A 20,940-nucleotide genomic window follows, 5' to 3' on the forward strand; every position below is an offset into this window, starting at 1 on the left:
CCTACCCCATCCTGCAGGGCCATGGGGTCAGGGTGCCGGCCAGGACACATGACCCAGTTACTCTCAGCTGCTCAGTTGACCTCTTAGAAAGCATCCCTTTCCTTCTGGCAATTTCCGTGTTGCTCCACTCAGCAGTCTTGAGCTGCCCTGCCCTACTCTAACTTCTGACTTGCTCAGTGACTCAGCCGAGTCTGGTGTTGATCCGCTGCACCGGCCCTTCTTGTAGGTAGTACCTTCTTGTACGTAGTTCCTTCTGCACTGGGTTTAGCCACCTCAGCAGCCAGCATCTCCATCCTGCCCGCAGTGCAGCAGTGATGGTTGCCATTTGCCATGAGCTTCTCTCTCATACCGACTCTGTGCAGAAAGTCATTCCTGAATTATCTATGAGCTGGAGAGGCTGAGCAAGATGCCCAAGGGGCTCAGCTAGGACAGAAGTAGGAGCCAGACGGCCATCCTGGGGCTGTGGCAGCGAGGCAGGGCTTTGCGCTTGACTACCTCCGTGCTGCCCCTTCCACACCGATGCCCTCAGATGCCCAGTGGCTCGGACGCCTATGAGATGGTGGTGTCAACTGAGGAGGAGGAGGAAGAGGGCAGTCCCTGCCTTCCCTCACCTTATCATCAGGCATCACCCAGGGGCCCAGCGAGCTGAGAATTCTACCCCTGTCTTGGCTCTGCATGCCCTTGGCAGGCCTTTAATTCTGTCACCCCATCAGGGGAGACGAAGATTTCTTTTAAAAGACTCGAAGCAACTGGACGCATTTCTGAAGAGGACTAAAGCACCTACCAAGGGCATAGTTAGGAAAATGGGTCACAGGCAGAGCCTCCCAAGGACCATGGGGCCACCTCACCTCCCAGAGCCATGGGAGTCAAGGGACTTGCTTTGCCTCACTGTGACCTTGGGCTTCCTCCATCATAGGGACATGCTCCAGACCAGGCCATTAGAAGCCCCAGGTTTACGCAGACACCTTTTTATGTTACAGGGTTGGGAAGGGGGAGGGATCAAAACCTGGCTGTCCTGGAACTAGCTCTTGTAGACCAGGCTGGCCTCAAACTTACAAAGATCTGCCTGTCTCTGCCTCCCGAGTGCTGGGATTAAAGGCGTGCACCACCACCACCCACATCCTTAAGCTTTTCTGTCCCTGTTCGCCTGTCAAATCTCTCACACTGCGCGGCTGGTATAACATTTTCCTTTTTGCACCAGCCCTCAAGGGGCTGGAAACTGGGGTTTGAGAATTGTTCCTGGATCCCCTAGAAACCTGTCCAGCTTTTCTGTTTGACACGTGAACTCGCTGGAGCAAAGCTGAGGTATGTGGGAGAAAGGTGAGGATGTGGAGTGGTGGAGAGAAGAGGGGGCCCCCTGCATGTGTCCTACATACCACAGAACGCCGATCCGTAGTAAAATAGGCTGGAGGCGAGGAAGCGGTGCTGGAGGAGGTATTTATAGCAAACGGGCATGCTTTGTAGCAGGCAAGGCCACACTGGATTGTCTGGAAAGCCCTTCTGCAGCACAGGGAGCCTTTCCCTCAGGAGGACGGGTCCTCAGCAGAGCACCAGGCTAGGCTGAGAGCTTCTCAGAAACCAGGCTGGTTTCCCTTCTCAGGATTCTCCTCTACTTCCCGAGAAGGAAGAATTGGCAGAGATAGGGGGAGGGAGGGAGGAAGAGAGAAATTTCTCTTGGAACATAAATATTGACTCTAATCAGCAAGGGAGGCCGGGGAGGGTTAATCAAGAGTAGTTTTGTGTTCAGTAGAGACATTCAGTGGCCTCCCCCCGCCACTTCCTTTCCCTCTCTCCTCCTCCTTCCTCTTCCTGTTCTTCCTGCATGATCCTTTTTCCTCTCCCTCCTCCTTCCTTCCTTGTCCCTCTCTTCTCTTTTTCTTCCTCTTCCATCTTCTACTCTTCCTCCTTCTGTTCCTCCTCCCCCTCCCCATGAGCTTTTTCCTCTGTCTCCTCCTCCTCTCTCCTTCATCTTCATCCTCTTCCTCCCCTCCTCTTCCTCTTTTGCAATCACTGTTTTATAAGGGAACTATTCGACTTGTCTGTCCACTTGAGTGACACTCATGCTAAGAGGAGAAACTGGAGCCATCAGTGCTTTTATCCCAGGCGGGAAGCTGACAGTGTGGAGGAAAATTAGGTCAGAGTTTCTGATCATCAGTCAGCAATCTCTGCTCTTCAGATGCGTGTTCCCAAGTTAGGGTCCCAAATAGACCATGGAAACTGACCTCTGTAGCCCTGCAGGAGCCAGGCCAGGAGGTGACCAAGGTCGGCAGAGTACAGCCCGAAGGCTGGTGAGCCCACAGGGCTGGTTTCAGACCCTGGGTCACCCACACTTTAGCGGGGCAAGTGACTTCCTGCCGTTTTCCAGCCTCTGCCTCTAAAACGGAGCATGGATAACCATAGCGGAGATGAAGTGTACAGCCACACTCAGACACAACACAGGCAAAGGTAAAACGAGCATCATGAAAACAAACGGCAAGAGGAAACAAATCCTTACAAGGCATCCTCACCCCAGCCCACACACATGCAGTAAGATGCAGAGCTGAGTCTCCTCAAACACCCTAAGTGGAGAAGTGGCAACACCACTTATTTGAAAAGCTGAGGGTGGCGGGAGGGGATAACCACCCACTAAGAATCTCAGAGCCCCCAAAACTGCCTATGGGAATGAAGATGGGAAACGAGCGATCATAATAACCCAGCGAGACAAAAACAGAGTGTCTATTGTCAGAGCCACCTGACCCTCTCCCCAAAATGCTCAAAGCAAATGAAACTAGATAAGAATATTAAGTCCCATAAAATAATTGTAAATATGCCAGAAGTAATTATGTAGATAATTGCAAAAGAACAGCATCTCTGCCCATTTCCTCTCTCGACAGCAATAAAAATGATACTAAATGATATGAGTATAATTATATTGCTGAGCCTCCCTGGAACTGTAATATTCTCTGTGTGTGAGTGTGAATGCTTGTAGGCCTGCGGATGCACATGTCTTTCGGTGTGTGTGTGCGTGTGTGTGTGAGTGCCCGTGTGGAGGTCAGAGGTCAACCCCAGGTGTCCTTTCTCAGGCACTTATCCCTCTTGTTTTTGAGACAGGGTCTCTCCCTGGCCTATAATTCACGACGTAAGCTCAGCTTGGTGACCTACAATCCCCAGGGTCTGCCTATATCGGCCTCCTCTGCACTGAGTTTACAAACACGTGGCATCTTGCCTGGCCTTTCTCACATGGGTTCTGGAGATTCAAACTTAGGTCTTCATGCATAGGGAGCCAACTGAACCATCTCCTTATCAGAATTACGGTAGTCCAGACAATAATAGTGCAAAGACAGGGGAACGAAGATGTGACCAACAGAGGAAACGTCATCAAGCGATAATTCCCATCCACAAGAGTGAAGAGGAGCAGAAAGAACAGATCGAACGTTCAGTCAGTGAAATAGATCCTAAATTAAGAGGTTGAGGTGAGGAGATCTCTAGTTCAAGACCAGCCTGGGATACAAAGCGACTCTCTGCTATAAACACTGAAAATAAGGGTATAGGGACTGGAGAGATGGTTCAGTGGTTAAAGAGACTGACTTCTTCCAGAGGGCCCGTTTGTTCCTTAGCACTCACATGGCAGCTCACAACCCTCTGTAACTCTAGTCCCGGTGGGTCCAACACCCTCTTCCAGCCTCCATGGGACAGCGTATGCACACTGTGCACAGATATATACCAGACAAAAACTAATAATATACATAAAATAAATATTTTCATACAGATAAAGATATAAGATAAGAAAGCTGTGCTCTTCCTCCGTGTCTGGCTAGAATCTCCACACTAAGCTTGTTGCGGGAGTTAGCCCCTTTAGCTCTGAACACCCTGTGTAGCCATCATCTTCATCTCTTTGTTTGACCCTGCGAAGGGTTAGTGGAGGAATCAGAGAGTTAATGTGTGCAAATTGCCTGGAACAGTGCTTGGCCCGTGCCCTGACCCAATAAGCATCTGCTGGTGGGGGGCAGAGATGTGCGCAGCAGAGAGAACTGTGAGCCCATCATTGGGGTTCTGGGGACGGGTGGACTGTGTGGCCTGGCCGGCTCAGCAGGCTGTGGCAGCCTGGGTCTGACGGATGGCTCTTGTCACCAGAATTAGATCAAGTCTGCACATTTTCCTGTCTACATCTGTTAAGTCGCAGGCTACAAAAATTGTTTTCCATCTCGCCCTGGCTTTATCACACCCCGTAGCCATGGGGAAAGCGGGTGTCACAGGCTCCTCGGTGTTGCTGGAGGTGCGAGCAGGCAAGACCGTGGGAGCTGGCTTCTAATTGGCCACGATTAAGACTACATGTCACTGAATTACAGAGTTGGCAGCCGCCGCCACCAAGTTTAATTTAAAGAAGGGAGGTATTATGCGATGCCACCTCCCCTGAAGGGTCTTGAGCTTGTCTGAAACAGCTGTAAGATAAAAATCCATTTCTTTTGTCTCAAGAGTTGGGGTGGTGGCTCCTCTCGGGGGATTGGTGTTTGGTGGGTTTTTGGGTCTCTTGTGCCGGCCAGAGCCCCTGATGTGCCCTGTGGCTAAGCTGAAACTCAGTAGGGCAAAGGAAGACACCTCAAGGATGTGGTGTTGGGCATCACCCATCAAAGGAAAACTTCAGGGACAGAAGTGTTTGTCTAAAACTCTCCTCTCTGCCCCGTTCCCTCCCCTTCCTGCCCTCTTCTCTTTTATTTACTCCCTCACAACAGCCTCGTGTCCCTCATTGCACATTGTTTTTCTGTCATCGATTTCCGCTTCTATTATTTCCCTCTCTTGGGGGAGAAAGTTATCATTTTAATTGATTTTTCCATCTTCTTGAGATATGGAGTTAGAGAGCAGATATTTAGCCTCGCCTTTGTGTGTGTGTGTGTGTGTGTGTGTGTGTGTGTGTGATACACATTGTTGTTTTGTTTAATGTGTGTATACATGTGGAGGTCAGAGGTTAATGTCTTCCCCTACCGTTCTTTATGCTAGTTGGCTTTTTTGTTTGTTTGTTTTGTTTTGTGTTTAATATAGGGTCTCTCAATGAATATGGAGCTCACTGACTGGTAGGCTGGCTGGTCAGAGGGTGCCAGCAACCTGCCTGCCTCCATCCCCACCTTCATGCTAGAGTACAGGCACTACCACCATACCTGGCTTTTATTTAATAAGCATAAAAGCAAGGTCCTCATGCTTGCGTGGCAGCCACCGTACTAACTGAGACATCTCCCCAGCCCTGATATTTGCTCTTCAGGTAGGGATTTTCCTAAGTTCTTTGTTACTTGACAAGCTCTGGCAAGGGATATATTGATCATCATTTAGTTCAACCAATGAAGAGAACAATCTTTAAACTGGTCACAGGGGGAAAGGCACATTGATTTCAATTAATTCTCTCTCTACTTGAGAACCATAAGACAGTATTATTTCTTGTTTAAACACATGCACACATGCATGAACACACACATCATGTTTGCACACACAAATAATCCATTTGTCATTTCTTTTATGGAAATTTGTTTATAACACATTTCCTGGTTTCATCTGTCTAAGGACATTCCCATTTTGCCTTCGATGCTGAGAGATATCTCTACTGGGTATAAAAGTCCAAGTTGATGAATACTTGTTTTAAGAGCATTGAAAGTGTTATCATCTAAGATTCTGACCTTCATCATTTCAGTATATGACATTTGTCTTAGTACTGCCTCTGAATAGGTCTAGTCACTTTCCACTGAGTGCTAGACATTTACATGGGACAACCATAGGAGCTTCTGGTGGTGGTCCCCTTGCTTTTAGTATCTGTTACTAGAAGACCATCTACATCCCATCCTGGATGAACTGGCTTGAAGATGTCTTCCAATCTTTGCAGAGACAGATCTGTTACTTCCCAGGCCCCACACTGGAAAATCTGCGCAATTTGTTAGACCTGTCCTCAGTGAGCTGAGGTGAGTTCTCACTTTGATTCCACGATATCAAACTGCAAATGAAAGATCTGCACAGCCCTGGGCTCAGGCTCTCAGACTCCCACTCCTTATGGATTGGCACATTCTTTTTATTGTTTTTATTGTGCTACATATTTTTTCTCTGCTTCCCTCACTTTATCTCCCCTCCCCTTCTCCCCTCTCCCATGGTTCCCATGCTCCCAATTGACTCAGGAAATCTTGTCCTTTTCTACTTCCCATGTAGATTAGATCCATGTATGTCTCTCTTAGGGTCCTCATTGTTGTCTAGGTTCTCTGGGATTGTGATTTGTGGTCTGGTTTTCTTTACTTTATGTCTAAAAGCCACTTATGAGTGAGTACATATGATAATTGTTTTTCTGGGTCTGAGTTGCCTCACTCAATATAATGTTTTCTAGCTCCATCCATTTACCTGCAAATTTCAAGATGTCATTATTTTTTTTCTGCTGTGTAGTTCTCTATTGTGTAAATGTACCACATTTTCCTTATCCATTCTTCAGACAAGGGATATTTAGGTTGTTTCCAGGTTCTGTCTATGACAAACAATGCTGTTATGAACATAGTTGAGCACATGCCCTTGTGATACAATTGATCATCCTTTGGGTATATACCCCAGAATGGTATTGCTAGGTCTTAATGTAGGTTGTTTCCTAATTTTCTGAGAAATCACCACACCGATGTCCAAAGGGGCTGTACCAGTTTGTACCCCCACCAGCAATGGAGGAGTGTTCCCTTTGCCCCACATCCTCTCCATCATAAGTTGTCATCAGTGCTTTTGATCTTGGCCATTCTTAAAGATGCAAGACAGAATCTCAGAGTTGTTTTGATTTGCATTTCTCTGATGACTAAGGAAGTTGAGCATTTCTTTAAGTGTCTTTCAGCCATTTTAGATTTCTCTGTTAAGAGTTCTCTGTTTAGGTCTGTACCCCATTTATTATTGGATTATTTGTTCTTTTGATGACCAATTTCTTGAGTTCTTTGTATATTTTGGAGATCAGTCCTTTGTCCAATGTGAGGTTGGTGAAGATCTTTTCCTAATCAATAGGCTGCCATTTTGTCTTGTTGACCATGTCCTTTACTTTACAGGAGCTTCTCAGTTTCAGGAGGCTCCATTTATTAATTGTTTCTCTCAGTGTCTGTGCTATTGGGGTTATGCTAAGGAAGTGGTATCCTGGGATTGGCACATACTTAAGTGGGCAAGTTACACAAGATACCAGACTCATTACTGCATCTCCTCTGTCTTCCTCTCACCACCTCTGAAATCTTGGTTTTCTCAATTATTGGCCAAACTCTTCAGACTGATTTTTCACTTTTAATCCAGTTCTTCTACTCATTTTCAGCAGGAAGGTTTGCCTAATCTATGCTAGTTATTCATAGCCAGAAATGGCTATTTTTAACAAGATACTTAATCACAGCCAAAAATAGCTTTTTAAATCTCCATTGATGTTTCTCCTTCCTCACCAGAATAAAACTGTTTTCATTATTGTGGCTGAGAATAATTGCCTGGTATTTGCTACTCATTTGTCTTTATCCTTAAAATAAATTCTCTGGCTCTTTGCAAATCTTTCCTCTCCAGGGTAACCCCAGATTCATGGCATTTCCTAAAGAACTCTGGAGAGAGAGGTGGCTGAGAGAGAGATGGCTCAATGGTTAAGAGCACCTTGCCATTCTTGAAACCCAATGGTAACTTCCAACCGTCGAGAGAAGACACAACATATATGTGGTGCACAGACATGCACTCAAACATGTAAAATAAAAATAGATACATTTAAAAATAATAATAAAAGTAAAAACAGCACATTGCATTGAATTCATAGATCAGTTTAGGGAAGTTTTATGACATTATTTTTCTATATAAAAATATGAAATATTCTTATTTAGTAATATTGATCTATAGTTGTCAATAATGTTATTTTATGAATTGTATGTGAATATGTGTCAGTGGGTATAGATATGTGTCAGTGTGTAAACCGTGTCAGTGTGTAGACATGTGTCAGTGTGTGTAAATAAGTGTCAGAGTGTGTAAATATGCGTCGGTGTGTGTAAATGTGTGTCGGTGTGTGTAAATATGTGTGGGTGGGTGTAAATATGTGTGGGTATGGGTAAACAGGTGTCCGTGTATGTAAATAGGTGTCAGTGTGGACACTCACATGGCAGTGGGCCTTGGGCTCGTCCTCCACCTTGTCTGCTGCAGGGTCTCATCACTGCTGGGCACACCAGCTAGCTGACCAGCAAGTTCCGGGATTTCTCTTGTCTCTGCCTCCTGTCTCACAATAGGAGCAGAAGCACATCTGACTTCACATGGGGTCTGGGATCCCAGCTCAAGACCTTACGCTTGCACAAGTGCTTTATTCACTGTGCTGGTCAAGTTTCTGTCAGCCTGACACTAACCTTTTGAAAGGGGAAATCTCAGTTGAAGAAATGCCACCATAAGATTGCCTTGTGGGGCATTTTCTTGATTGATGACTGATTCAGGAGGGCTTAGCCCACTATGGGTGGTACTATTCCTGGGCAGGTGGTCCTGGCTGGTATAAGAAAGCAGACTGAGCAAGCCATGAATAGCAAGTCAGTAAGCAGCACCAACCATGGCCTCTGCTTCAGTTCCTACCTCCAGGGTCCTGCCTTGAGTTCTGACCCCAACTTCCCTCAGTGGAGTATGACCTTAGAGTTGAAAGCTAAAGAAAATCCTTTCCCCAAATTGCTACTGATCGTTGTGCCTTTCACAGCAGCAGAGAAGCAAATCAGCATATTCATCGAGCCGTCAGTCCCGCCTGTACCTCTTCCCCAGCACCAGCACATAACTGACTGTTTAGTTCCAACAGCTTACCACTTGCTGCTGCATAGGAAGTATTTTCTCCATGGTTATCTTTTCTGTTTGGCAGCTATTCCTGCGTAGCTATTTTTGCATTCAACCATTTATAGAACCCCTTGGGTTTTCTTGTTTTGGTTTGGTTTTGAGACAGGGTTTCACACTGTAGCGCGGGCTGGCCCGGAATTCACTGTGTAGCCCACGGTAGCCTCAAATCCACTCCAATCCTCCTGCCTCATCTTTCCAAGTGCTTATTTCAGATGTAAGCCACCATGCCGGGCTCGATTATTTTTAATGCCACTTTCTCCAGCTGATTGACTGGGATATCTGTGTCTGTATATCATATAGGTGAGGATGTACCTAGGATGTTCCCAGGTGTTGATGCCTGTCAGTTTTCTGTAACTATCCCTGTAATGATTATAAATACCTAAGTTGATCAATGCTTCCTCTTTAGAAAAGGTTATTCGGGCTCCCGATTCTGGGGATTTCAGTTCGTGAATGCTTGCCCTCATTACTCTGGGCCTGTGGTGAGGCACACATCATGGAAGAGTGGGCAGCCTTTCTCAAAGAAAAAGAAAGAGGAGAGTTAGGTCCCATATCCCCTTCCGGGCTGTACCTCCTAAAGACTTCTCTCTAGGCCCGGCCTCCTAAGGTTCCACCACTACTACCTGAGAGCTCCACCCTCAACACCAGGACATTTAGATAATGTATTAGCACGGAGGGAAGACAGTTTGCTTTTTGCATGGGAAACCTAGACATTTCCCAGAGTATCTAGGGTGGTGTAGAACTTTTGCTCTGATACAACCCGTCAATGTAGCAGACAGCGGTAGCTGAGCAGAGTCCAGGGACCAAGTTCTCAGGGAAGCCAGGGTAGGTCTCTTCACACTGGGGATATGTGGAACTCTCTGCGAATGTGCAGTGGGGCCTCTGCTGTGCCTCGGGCAGCAGGGCCTTTGTAAGTTTTCTGAGGAGGTTGAATGGTACTTTTAGCATTGCGAAGTTGGTTTGTTTCCTTCTAAAATACTACTGGTAGGAATTTATCCTGAAAAACTACTTGCAAATGCCCCCTTGATATATATAGAGATAAGTAAGCTTATTCTTTGGCTTTTGTAATAAGGACATATTTGAAAAGAAAAACCTGCTCTGCAGAAGGGAAATGGCTATCTCACTTTGAGCCTATGCAAATCAGAGAATACACATTCTGAAGCTATTAAAATAATGCAAAGCATTGATAATATTGAATAAAACATCATCAAGCTACACTGTGTGTGCATATGGTATATAATATGGTCCCATTTTTAAGGCATAGAAGATTTTCAGCTGCACAGAAAAATGCTAAAAGGCAATAACGTGGCGATAAGCAGTAGTTAATCCTTTCTCACTATGGTGACGAACACCTGACGGGAGGGAGGGTTTATTGTGATCACAGGCTGGGCACAGTCTATTGCGGCAGGGAAGTGTAGCCATGAGACTGACTCTCAGGGAACAGAGAAAGATGGATGCTGGTCCTCTACACACGTGCTCCTTTTCTCTTTTTGCTCAATCTGGGAGCCCAGTCTTGGGACAGAACCGCCCACATTATTCTTCAGCCAATCCTTTAGGGCAACACCCTCACTGATACACCTACAGATGTGTTCCCTAGAAGATTCCAAATCCCGCCAGGTTTACAGTGAGGATTAACCGTCACAGGGTGTCTTGTTGGACCTTGATGGTCATCTGACTCCTGCCGGACGTCTGTCTATTGGCAACAGGCATTGCTGGTTACCCACAATGCCTCTTGGTCTTTATGAAAACTCATTCATCAACCACCTCTTGCCAAACTGAGGGTGTGAGTTTTATTAAACATTGATCTCCACTCCAGGAGGTTTGGGGACACTGTGTGATGGAGTTTGCCAGGGCTCTGTATCCTCCCCTTGGTAGGACAAATTCCTGGCAGACAGTCTTGCTGTGGCTTAATCATAGGGCAGAATGCGTTAAAATGCGGAAAACATTCTCCTTGGGTCCTTCTTTTATTGAAGGACAATACATCCTTGCCCAGCAGTTCTCAAACCCTAACGAGAGCATCTGCAGTATAACAAGAGGCTGGCAGAGCCAGAGGGGAGAACAAGCTCTTTGGCAGCTTCCCAGCCAGCAGCCGTATGACCATTTGCTGGGAGGTGGTGTCTCAGACCAAGACAGAGCAAGTTCAGGGAGGGAAGTGTGGAATGAGGCTGAGGTCCCCCGATTTCAGGTGACAGTCCCTTCTAAGCCCCTGCGTGCGTGGTCCTTAGCACTCTGTATGTGTGGATATTTTTCATCTGTGTCTTCAGAGAGGCCACTTTCCCTACCATGAAGTCACCCTGTATCATTACACAGGTTGACTCCTCATAGGCTAAAGATCTAGCAGCTCTCCAGCTGGCTGGTGTGGAGGGGAACCGGGAGGGCCTGAGACTTGTTGGGGAGCCCATGCTGGCTGTTTGTGGGAAGCTCAGCACAGTGTCAAACACAGCATCTGTACCCACCCTGTAAGTGGGTCCCAGTCAGGTGGTCATTTTCGTGTGTCAGAATCAGGACACTATTGACATCTGATGATGGTGGATAGGATAGGATGCTCCTAAGCACCCTACAGTGTACATGGGAGGATAGGATAGGACGCTCCTAAGCACCCTACAGTGTACATGAGAGGATAGGATAGGACACTCCTAAGCACCCTAAAGTGTACATGGGAGGATAGGATAGGATGTTCCTAAGCACCCTACAGTGTACATGGGAGGATAGGATAGGATGTTCCTAAGCACCCTACAGTGTACATGGGGGGATAGGATAGGACTCTCCTGAGCACCCTACAATGTACATGGGGGGATAGGACAGGATGCTCCTGAGCACCCTACAGTGTACATGGGAGGATAGGATAGGACACTCCTAAGCACCCTACAGTGTACATGGGAGGATAGGATAGGACACTCCTAAGCACCCTACAGTGTACATGAGAGGATAGGATAGGACACTCCTATGCACCCTACAGTGTACATGGGAGGATAGGATAGGATGTTCCTAAGCACCCTACAGTGTACATGGGGGATAGGATAAGACGCTCTCCTAAGCACCCTACAGTATACATGGGAGGATAGGACAGGACGCTCCTAAGTACCCTACACTGTACATGGGAGGATAGGATAGGACACTCCTGAGCACCCTACAGTGTACATGGGGGGATAGGATAGGATGTTCCTAAGTACCCTACAGTATACATGATTGATGACTCTCATAACAAATAATTTCCCAGCCCCAAAGGTCAGTAGGTTGAGAAAACCCACTCTAAAGCAGGATGATCTTGGTCTGGCTGTCACACATGGGTGCTATTTTTCCTGCGACAGTTCCTGAGAAAATTCAGTATCTTCTCACAGCCGAAATGGCCCATAGCATTACTCCTGTTCACTTTCTTAACCAGAACAGTCACAAAATGTCTAGATTCAAGGGAAAGGGACACAAACCCACTCCTCAAGACAAAGAATATCAAATGACTTGTGATCATTTTCAAAAATATCTGTTTTGTTTTTATTTTATGTGTATGAGTATTTTTGCTTGCATGTGTGCATGTATACCACATGCAACCTGCAGAGGCCAGAAGACGTTGGATCCCCTGACGATGGAGTTGCAGATGGTTGTGAGCCACTTTGTGGGTCCTGGGAACCAGACCAAGGTCCTCTGCAAGAGCAGCAAGTGCTTTTAACACTGAGCTGTTGAGAGGATGATGATGATATTCTGGTTGGATGCAGGCAGGGGATTGAGACCCACTAACTGTCCTCTGGTCACCTTTTCTTGCTGGCTACTGGCCACACCAACGCTGAGCCCATGGACCAGCTCAGAGGAGCAGCTGACACTAATTCCAAAGCCTTGTCAACAGTCCCTGCTCCCCAAACCCTTCATCAAAGCCCTCCTGGGGTTCCTCTGAGCCAGGCGGGTATTGACCCGGGGTGTCTTTATTTGACTATCTTTTTTACTATTCTCCAATTGAACCCCGTCCGTCCTCCCCCACAATTCTTTGTACCTACCACCTCACCTACCCCTGAGTGCCTGAGCACTTCATCTCAAAGTCCTTTCATGACTGGCTTGGGCAGGGAAATGTACCATTAGTGATTTAATCTCCACAAGTTGTCTCTCTCTAATTGCTAGTCAGAGATGATAATTAGCAGCCGTTAATTCCCGATCATTAACAAGCTAATACTTAGAGGTAACGGCACCGGTAATCATCAGAAACCATACAAAACCTCCGTGCTCCCGGGCCCCAGTTTCCAAAGGATGGCGGCACCGCACGGGGCCAGCTTCAGTGCGGGACGGAGCGGGCGCCCTTCAGTTTTATTTCTGCCAGCAGTGGTTGGAGAACTGATGTCTTTAATCTTTAATCTCATGTTCTTCTCTGGCTAGAGAAATAATGTGTGTTCTTTTCGAAGCCTTCTGGAGCACACAGAAAAGTACAAAGAACATAAAACACATATAACCTTATTACCCGGAGCATCTTCTGCTGATATCTTGGTTTATTTCTCCCCAGTCTGTAGATTTTTCACAGAGTCAAGCGTCCATTAAGTTTGTGGTTTTGCAGTCTGTTTTGTCCGTTGAACATCCTAAGGTAAACATCTCTCGTGTGGGAGAAACTTACACAAATTGTCCTCCTCTCTCTTCAGAGACAAAAAAAAAAAAAGCTATAACTGCAGAGGATGGACGTCAGGAGACAGAGAAGCAGACATCAGAACAGACTGGGGAGAGGAAGACAGCTTACCAAGTGAGGGACGTGTTTATGGAGCAAGCCTGAGAAACTGACTTAGATCCCCAGAACTCCCGTAAAAGAGCTGTCCAGACATTGATAATTTTCATTTTTGTTCCTCATAATGACAGCCTGGTCTGGCTCTGGCACTTCTGCCTTCTGGAACCTGATTGCCTGGGTGGGGTCCAGGGAAGTGTTAGTCCCCTTGCTTACAGCATGGTTTTCGGAACCAGAGGTGCCAAGTCACGGTGGCCCACTATGGAAATGACAACAGAAGCTACCACCCAGGGGCGGCTTCCCATAGGAAGTCCCAAAACATTCGTTATTCTAATCCCTATGTAATACTCGATCATTTAGAAAATTATCTAAAGACCCGTGTCTTAGGCATTTCTAGATTCTAGAATGTCTTCTTTACGTAATTCTCCACTGCCTGAAAACTCCTTGAGCCCATTTATTTCTCCGGGAGAAAACCACACAGTGTAGGCAGAGAGTTTGGAGTTGGCTTTGGCTTCAATTCAGTCTGCCATCTATGGTATTCTGTAGGCTTGACACCTCTAAGCCTCAGTTTCCCCAACCATGAAATGACATTAATATACCTACCCATGGGTTACTGTAAGGGATTGCTAAGGGCTCTGGGAAGTAATTGAGAGTCAGTAAACATAAATATGATGCTATAATAAAAATATAATTATGTTTGCAATGAATTTGCTAAATTTCTCTGCAACCCCCATGCAGTTGTCCTATTCTCCGGAAAAGGAGGGGATTCTTGGGGTTTGCCTAAGCACACTCCAGGATTTTAGGGTCTTTTCTTGTAGAGTTCTTGGACAAAGTCACCTTCAGCCTCTTCTCTTGTGCTTTGCTTTACTGATTCGGATCCAATCTCCTCTCCACTTTCATATCTCCAAATCTCCAAGCCCCAAATCTTTCTCATCTCTGCCAAGCTTAACATTAAAATTGGCTGCTCAGCTTCCGCCAGGCAACAGCTGTCGTATTTCAGGCGTCCTGATCTGTCTGCTCTGCGAAAGGTGGGGTTTTAGTCCATTGTTACTGAAAAATAATACCCTACACCAGGTCCAGCTTTGGCTTTTGCAAGCCACAGTCCTATCCTCCACGGCAGTTAATCCCCCAGCAATTCTGGGGAGGGGGCAGAACAGGTCTTTTTATTCTCTAGAGGAGCAGCATGGCCCCCAAAGTGGGTTTCCCGGACCCCTTTTGTGGACGGATAAGTCTGGGGAAATTTGGAGTAGGTGAAAGTAAACCATGTTGTCAACCTTTGTGCCATGCAATGCAATTCTTCCAGAGTCAGGATACAGGGCCAGAGGACCCCTTCCCCCATCTAGAAAAACTATTATTGCTCTAGCCCTCCACTATCGTACAGCTGACTTATTTTACTTTTACCTTCCTTGTCAAAGCCAGTGTCGGAAGGGTTGCAGGACCTGAGCTTTCCACACTCTGCCTTGCAGATCCCCCACCTTTACACACCTCCAGAGCACAGTGTGTGGTCCTTCCCACAGCTCTCCCAACTCTCCCATGGTCAGCTGTTAGGGCAGGGTTAATGCTGTGGGATGACCCCTCCCAGGCAAAGAGCACCAACGCCCTGTCCCCTGCCACCCAGCAGTGAGCGCAACTTCACAGACAAACCCGGTCTCTGAAGCTTTTCAGGTTTCTTGGCATCCAACCATGCTTAGCTCTCGGCCAAAGCATGGCCTCATTCCTTAGTAGGGGTGGGGACACCACCCAGGCCCTGGGCTGGGTGGACCCAGCCGAGGCCACACTGCCCCATTCCAAACCCTAACCTTGTAACACTCAAAGTTGCCCACACCATTGGAACTCTGTGGCAGGGATGCTATCAGTGCAACTCTCATCCTCCTCACCCTAGGCTTGCATCTTTTAGAAGTGACTCTGTCTGCCTTCTTCTGGGCTTGGGTCACATTTTGAGATTTTTTTTACAGATCAATAACTTCATTCATTGTAACAAAATGCACAACAAAAGTGACTTAAAGAAGAGTTTGTTTTGGCTCACAGTTTGAGGGGACACCGTCCGCTGTGGTGGTAAAATCGTGATGGCAGGAGTGTGAGACAGCTGAGAACACTGTGCCTGTAGGCAGCAAGGAGAGGCAAGGGAGCATGCTCAGTTCCCTCTTTATTCAGTTAGGACCCTGCCCTAAAGATGCCTCTGTCCATGTTCAAGGTGGGTCTTCCCCTTCAGCTATGCCTTTTGAAGACGTCCTCACAGCATCCTCAGAGGTGTGTTTTCATGGTGACTCTGAATCTAACAAGGCTGATGTCACACTGTCTCATAGCAGGTGCCACGCTGCAATGCTGTCTCCTGTTAACTTGGCACAGTGTTCCTCAGACTTTAGTGGGCAGGCAGACTCATCTGGGTCTTCTTAAAATGCAGATTGATTTAGCTACATTTCTCATCACTATTGCAAAACACCTAATAGGAGCAACTTAAAGGACAGATTTATTTGGGTTCATGGCTCCAGTCTATCCATCATTGGGAGGAAGGCATGAGCTTGTGGCAGTGGAAGAGCCTCCTCACATCTTGTAGAGGCAAGAACCGGAGGCAGATATAATCTCATGGTCGGTCCCTAGTGCCCCACTTTTGCCAGCTGGACCACAATAATAAAGGTTTCATAACTCCCCCAAACAGCACTGCCAGTTCAGAACCAAGTATTCAAAAACACGAGCCTATGGGGAAATATTCAGACCTAACCCATAACAGAACATTGAAGGGTTCAGCATCTGCTCTTTAAACCAGCTCCCTGGTGATGCCGATGCTGCAGGTCCATGGGAAGCACTTGGCACAGCAGAGATCTGTTCTCAACTTTGTGTTACAATTACCTGGGAATACTTTTTCAAGGTCATCATTAGGTCCCGATGAACGCCATATGAAACTATGTGAAGCAACCCAGAATAAGGGATTCTTAGACACTTCTGGGGGAGTCTTAGCTGCAGCCGCAGTATAGAAGCCCCAAGGCCAGCAGCTCTGAAGGGCTAGCCTCCATCACTTCCCTAAGCCCACAGGCATCATGGCTTCCAAGAATGGATTCGTGGCTCACCTTGCAGATTCTCAGCTTTTCTCTGGCTGGTTCAGCTCTGGCCCCGGACAGTGGGGAGCTCTAAGCAGGGAACAGTCATTCCATATTCACTTGGAAGGATTTGGGGGGCTGTTGAAACCCACCTTTGATCTGGCTGCTTTACATGTGCTTACCCAGTCTCCCATTGGATCAGAGTCGCACAAGGAATGCTTCCCGCAAGCATCCTTCTCTAGCCCTGTGTGTCTCCCCAAGGCTGCTGCCCACTTCTGGAGCCTGCGTCAGAAAGCAGAAGACCCTTAGAGACCTTGACACTCAGAGGAACCCACCAGAGAACTTGATCCCCATTTTTTCCTGTCTGGTGTCTTGGCCATGGCCCTTAATGGGTTACATTGGACTGCTTTGGGGTCACCATTTTTCTAGATGGATAGTTTTTCAAGGGCAAGAGCAGAATGCTCATCTTTGTGTCTCTCATATCTGATGGGATGCATGAATAGATAGATGGGTGGATGGGTGGGTGGGTGGCTGGCTGACTGGCTGACTGGATGAATGGATGAGTGGGTGGATGGGTGGGTGGCTGACTGGATGGATGGATGGATGGATGGATGGATGGATGGATGGATGGGTGAGTGGGTGGGTGAGTGGGTGGGTGGGTGGATGGATAGATAGATAGGTGGATGGATGATGGATAGATAAATGGGTGTGTGGATGGATGGGTAGCTGATTGGCTGGATAGTTGCTTAGCTGTATGGATAGCTGTATGGATGGAGGCATGGATGAATGAATAGATGCATGGATGGACAGATGGATGGACAGACAGACAACTAGATGGATAGACAAATGAGTGGATGGATGGGTGGATGGATGGATGGACATACAGACTGACGGATGGATGCATGCATGCATGGGTGGATGGATGAATGAATAGATGGGTGGACAGACGGATGGACAGACAGATGACTAGATGGATAGACAAATGAGTGGATGGGTGGATGGATGGATGGATGGATGGGCAGATGGATGGGAGGATGTGGATGGATGGGCAGAATGATGGATGGTAATGTGTAGGAAGGGGAACTCAGAAGACAAGGGGATAGATACAAGCCTTAAGAGAAAGCTGTGGATCCCTGAGGGGCAGAGGGAGAGGGTCGCCCTCAGTGGAGATGTCTGGAAACTAGGAAGCAGCCTAGTTGCTCTTATTTATTCACTGAACCAGAGCAGACTGTCCTGAGTTACTGCTTACCGCCTCCTGCTCACACCTTCTCCCTGTCCCCATAGCCCATTGCTCCCGTGAGACAGCACTGCTGGCTGCCCAGTGACCATCCCCGAAGATGAGCGCCTGTGGGAGGAAGGCCCTGACCCTGCTGAGCAGTGTCTTTGCTGTCTGCGGCCTGGGCCTGCTGGGCATTGCGGTCAGCACGGACTATTGGCTGTACCTGGAGGAAGGCATCATCCTTCCACAGAACCAGAGCATGGAGGTCAAAATGTCCCTGCACTCGGGCCTCTGGCGGGTCTGCTTCCTTGCCGGTAAGCACTGTCCTTCCCTGGGGAATACCTGTCCCAAGGGGTTTTCTCCCTACTTAGAGACACCCAGGAGGTGCCGGGAAGCAACAGTTCAGCATAGACAATCTCCGCCGACTCTGGGCAGTGCTACAAGCAGCCAGCAGACTACAGACCCAAACTCAGACCCTGGTTCACAGTGTCCTGAGAGCAAGCTCTCTCAGGTCCCAGGGTTTCCTTTCCGACTAAAAGATCCGTGCAAGCCTGGTTTTCCCACTCTGTGTTCTAGCATTGAATGACAGCTCACAATCTAAACAGCTCTCGCAGGCCTTACCTTAGCTACCCACGTCACTGATGACACATAGCCTTCCCAATGACACTGCAAGGAAGGCTTATCATTGCCCCTTTACCAATACGGAAGTGAAGACTGTAGCAGGCTAAGAAAATCTAGGCTGCTACCTCACTGACGTTCACAAGATTAAAGAACAGGAAATGTTCAGCAGTTTCCTGTTCCTTTGTCGGTGAAATGGCCACACAAGGCAAAAAGAGACGTAGGACTTTCCAGGAAGGTGCAAATTTCGATCCTGCTATTGTGGACTTGGGGCTTCTCTAGAACCAAGTGAGTCGCTAAACCTAGAGCCCTGTGCTCAAGACCTTTATCACAGCCAAGTCTCACCCTACACAAGAGTAGCATCCCCCTGTCCCAGAAGACCTGTGTAAGCTATGCGGTCCCTGAGCTTCTCTTATGGGATCCTGGAACCTGTGTTGTGTTGAGAGAAAGCACAGCACTTTTCATCCCCTCTTGATGCTAGGGTTTTGATGGATAGGTCAGAGGCTGGATGCGGTTTAGCAGAAAGGACACATCTGGCTCCAGCCTGGCTATTCTGGCACTACCCTGTGTCACTCTGTAGACTCCATCTTAGGAATAGCTTCCAACTCTGACCTCATCTCCCCCTGCTCCAGATGCTGGGCATCCGTCTCTGCCTAACCAGAGGCAGAGTTTGAAGGGTCTGATTGACAAGACTGGAACTGGGGGGTACGTTATTGTACAAAAACCTACGCTCATGTGTCTGAGACAGCAATGGCACAGTCAAAAGCAACAGCTGGCACCAGGGGCTTGCTGGGTGTAGATTTCAGTGCTGACCGCTTCCCATGCTTTTGTCCTCACTCTGGGAAGAAAGTGACATCAAAACATCTCCCCATGCCCTGCTGGGAGCCACCAGCCGAGGGATGAAAACCTCCCTAGAGTGTTTCTCCAGCCCAGGTACAGAGACACAGGCCCAAGGATCCTAGAAGCTGTTGGGACGTACTAAGCTCAAATCCATGTTGGAGTGGGACCCGGAAATGGCAGTGATTTCTTGTCTCCGCAGGCGAAGAGCGAGGACGGTGTTTCACCATCGAGTATGTGATGCCCATGAACTCCCAGATAACGTCAGAATCCACAGTCAATGTGCTAAGTAGGTGTCTAGAACGTTCTAAGCTGGGCCAATAGTGGGACAGAGCCAGACAAAGGGAAGAGTCAAACATCCCGAATCTTCTCAGGAGCTAGCACCCTTGGCCTTGGCTGGTTACCCTGGTCTAGTTCCCTCGTGCTTGTGCGGCAGGCTCATCTTCCCAGGGCGAAGAGAGATTGCTGGAACCCCATATCTCTGACCCCAGGAAGTGAAGGAACACTCACACCCAGCCTGAAGCAGCCTCTCTGGACTGTAACAAGACTGACCTTATCACCAGATTTGCTCTGACTCTCAGCATGAACTTGCAGTGTTCCCAATACAGATCATCTCCTTGAGCTGGTTCTAGGACCCTCTGGATACAAACAGCTACCCACTCAGATCTGCTGTACAAAATGGCTTAATACTCAATGTGCATATAACCAACACTCGTGTCCTGCAGACTTCAAATGACCTCTAAATACTGGCTAATCGCTACTACCGTGTGAATGGCTAAGCTCAGTGCCAGCCCCTTCCCTTCTCAGAGGTCAGACTTAACGTCCCATGGTCCCAAGCCCCAATCTTCTAGCCAGTGTGGTTGCTCTTTCCTGCCTCCATCCTGTAAGCACAAATTCGGTTGCTCTTGGGAGCCCACACGAATAACAAAGATACTCTATTGGTTGCCTCTCAGAAAACAGAGATAAAGAGCAAATTCTTTTTATTTTTATTTTTTATTAGTGTTTTGAGACAGAGTTTTCTCTGCAGCTTTGGAGCCTTTCCTGGAACTAGCTCTTGTAAACCAGGCTGGCCTTGAACTCACAAAGATCCACCTGCCTCTGTCTCCTGAGTGCTGGGATTAAAGGCCTGTGCCACCACTGCCCAGCTTAAAGAGCAAATTCTTTAGTATACAATAAAACTCCTCCCAGGTGATTATAAATTGAGAAATAAAGAGACCAGCACCAGTCCCCTGTAATCCTCAGAGCATGCCCTTAGAAATGGTGGACTGGATGTCTCTTAAAACAAGAGAACATGACCAGGCTCCCTTACAGCTCTCCTGTAGACAGACAGTATAAATTCCCAGAAGAGGAGCTTATGCCTGAAGGGGAGGCAAACCTCTGAATGTGTTGGCTGTTGGAGTCAGACCTTGCAAGCCCTACACTGGAGACAAAAGCCCTGCCCGCACCAGGAGCACCCCCTAGGCCACTTTTGTGGGAGCAGGTCTCCTAGAACTTGTTGGTAGGCATGACCGTACTTCCCGGAATGAGGCGAGGAAGGAAGGTCACTGTGGTAGCCTGACAGGCTGTCCCTTTGCCCCCTGCATTAGAAATGATTCGCTCGGCCACCCCCTTCCCGCTCGTCAGCCTCTTCTTCATGTTCATCGGGTTCATCCTGAGCAACATCGGGCACATTCGTCCCCACCGGACCATACTGGCCTTTGTCTCTGGCATCTTCTTTATCCTCTCAGGTAAGTTCTGTC

The 20,940-nt window shown here is 47.7% G+C and overlaps 1 protein-coding gene across 1 annotated transcript in view; it reads left to right on the forward strand.

The window, feature by feature from the left end:
• The window catches only part of Cacng5 (calcium voltage-gated channel auxiliary subunit gamma 5), a 46,875-nt gene that overhangs the window by 19,385 nt on the left and 6,550 nt on the right, over positions 1–20,940 (forward strand). Inside the window, exons 2-4 of the mRNA XM_041635890.1 lie at positions 17,812–18,060; positions 19,404–19,490; positions 20,788–20,928. Coding sequence (XP_041491824.1) covers positions 17,865–18,060; positions 19,404–19,490; positions 20,788–20,928 — 424 coding nt within the window. The 5' untranslated portion in view covers positions 17,812–17,864. The remainder of the gene's footprint in view (positions 1–17,811; positions 18,061–19,403; positions 19,491–20,787; positions 20,929–20,940) is intronic.

This window comes from Microtus oregoni, unplaced genomic scaffold (genome assembly GCF_018167655.1).
Source record: "Microtus oregoni isolate MIOR12 unplaced genomic scaffold, Mior012 000048F_ref0000485, whole genome shotgun sequence".
NCBI lineage: Eukaryota > Metazoa > Chordata > Mammalia > Rodentia > Cricetidae > Microtus > Microtus oregoni.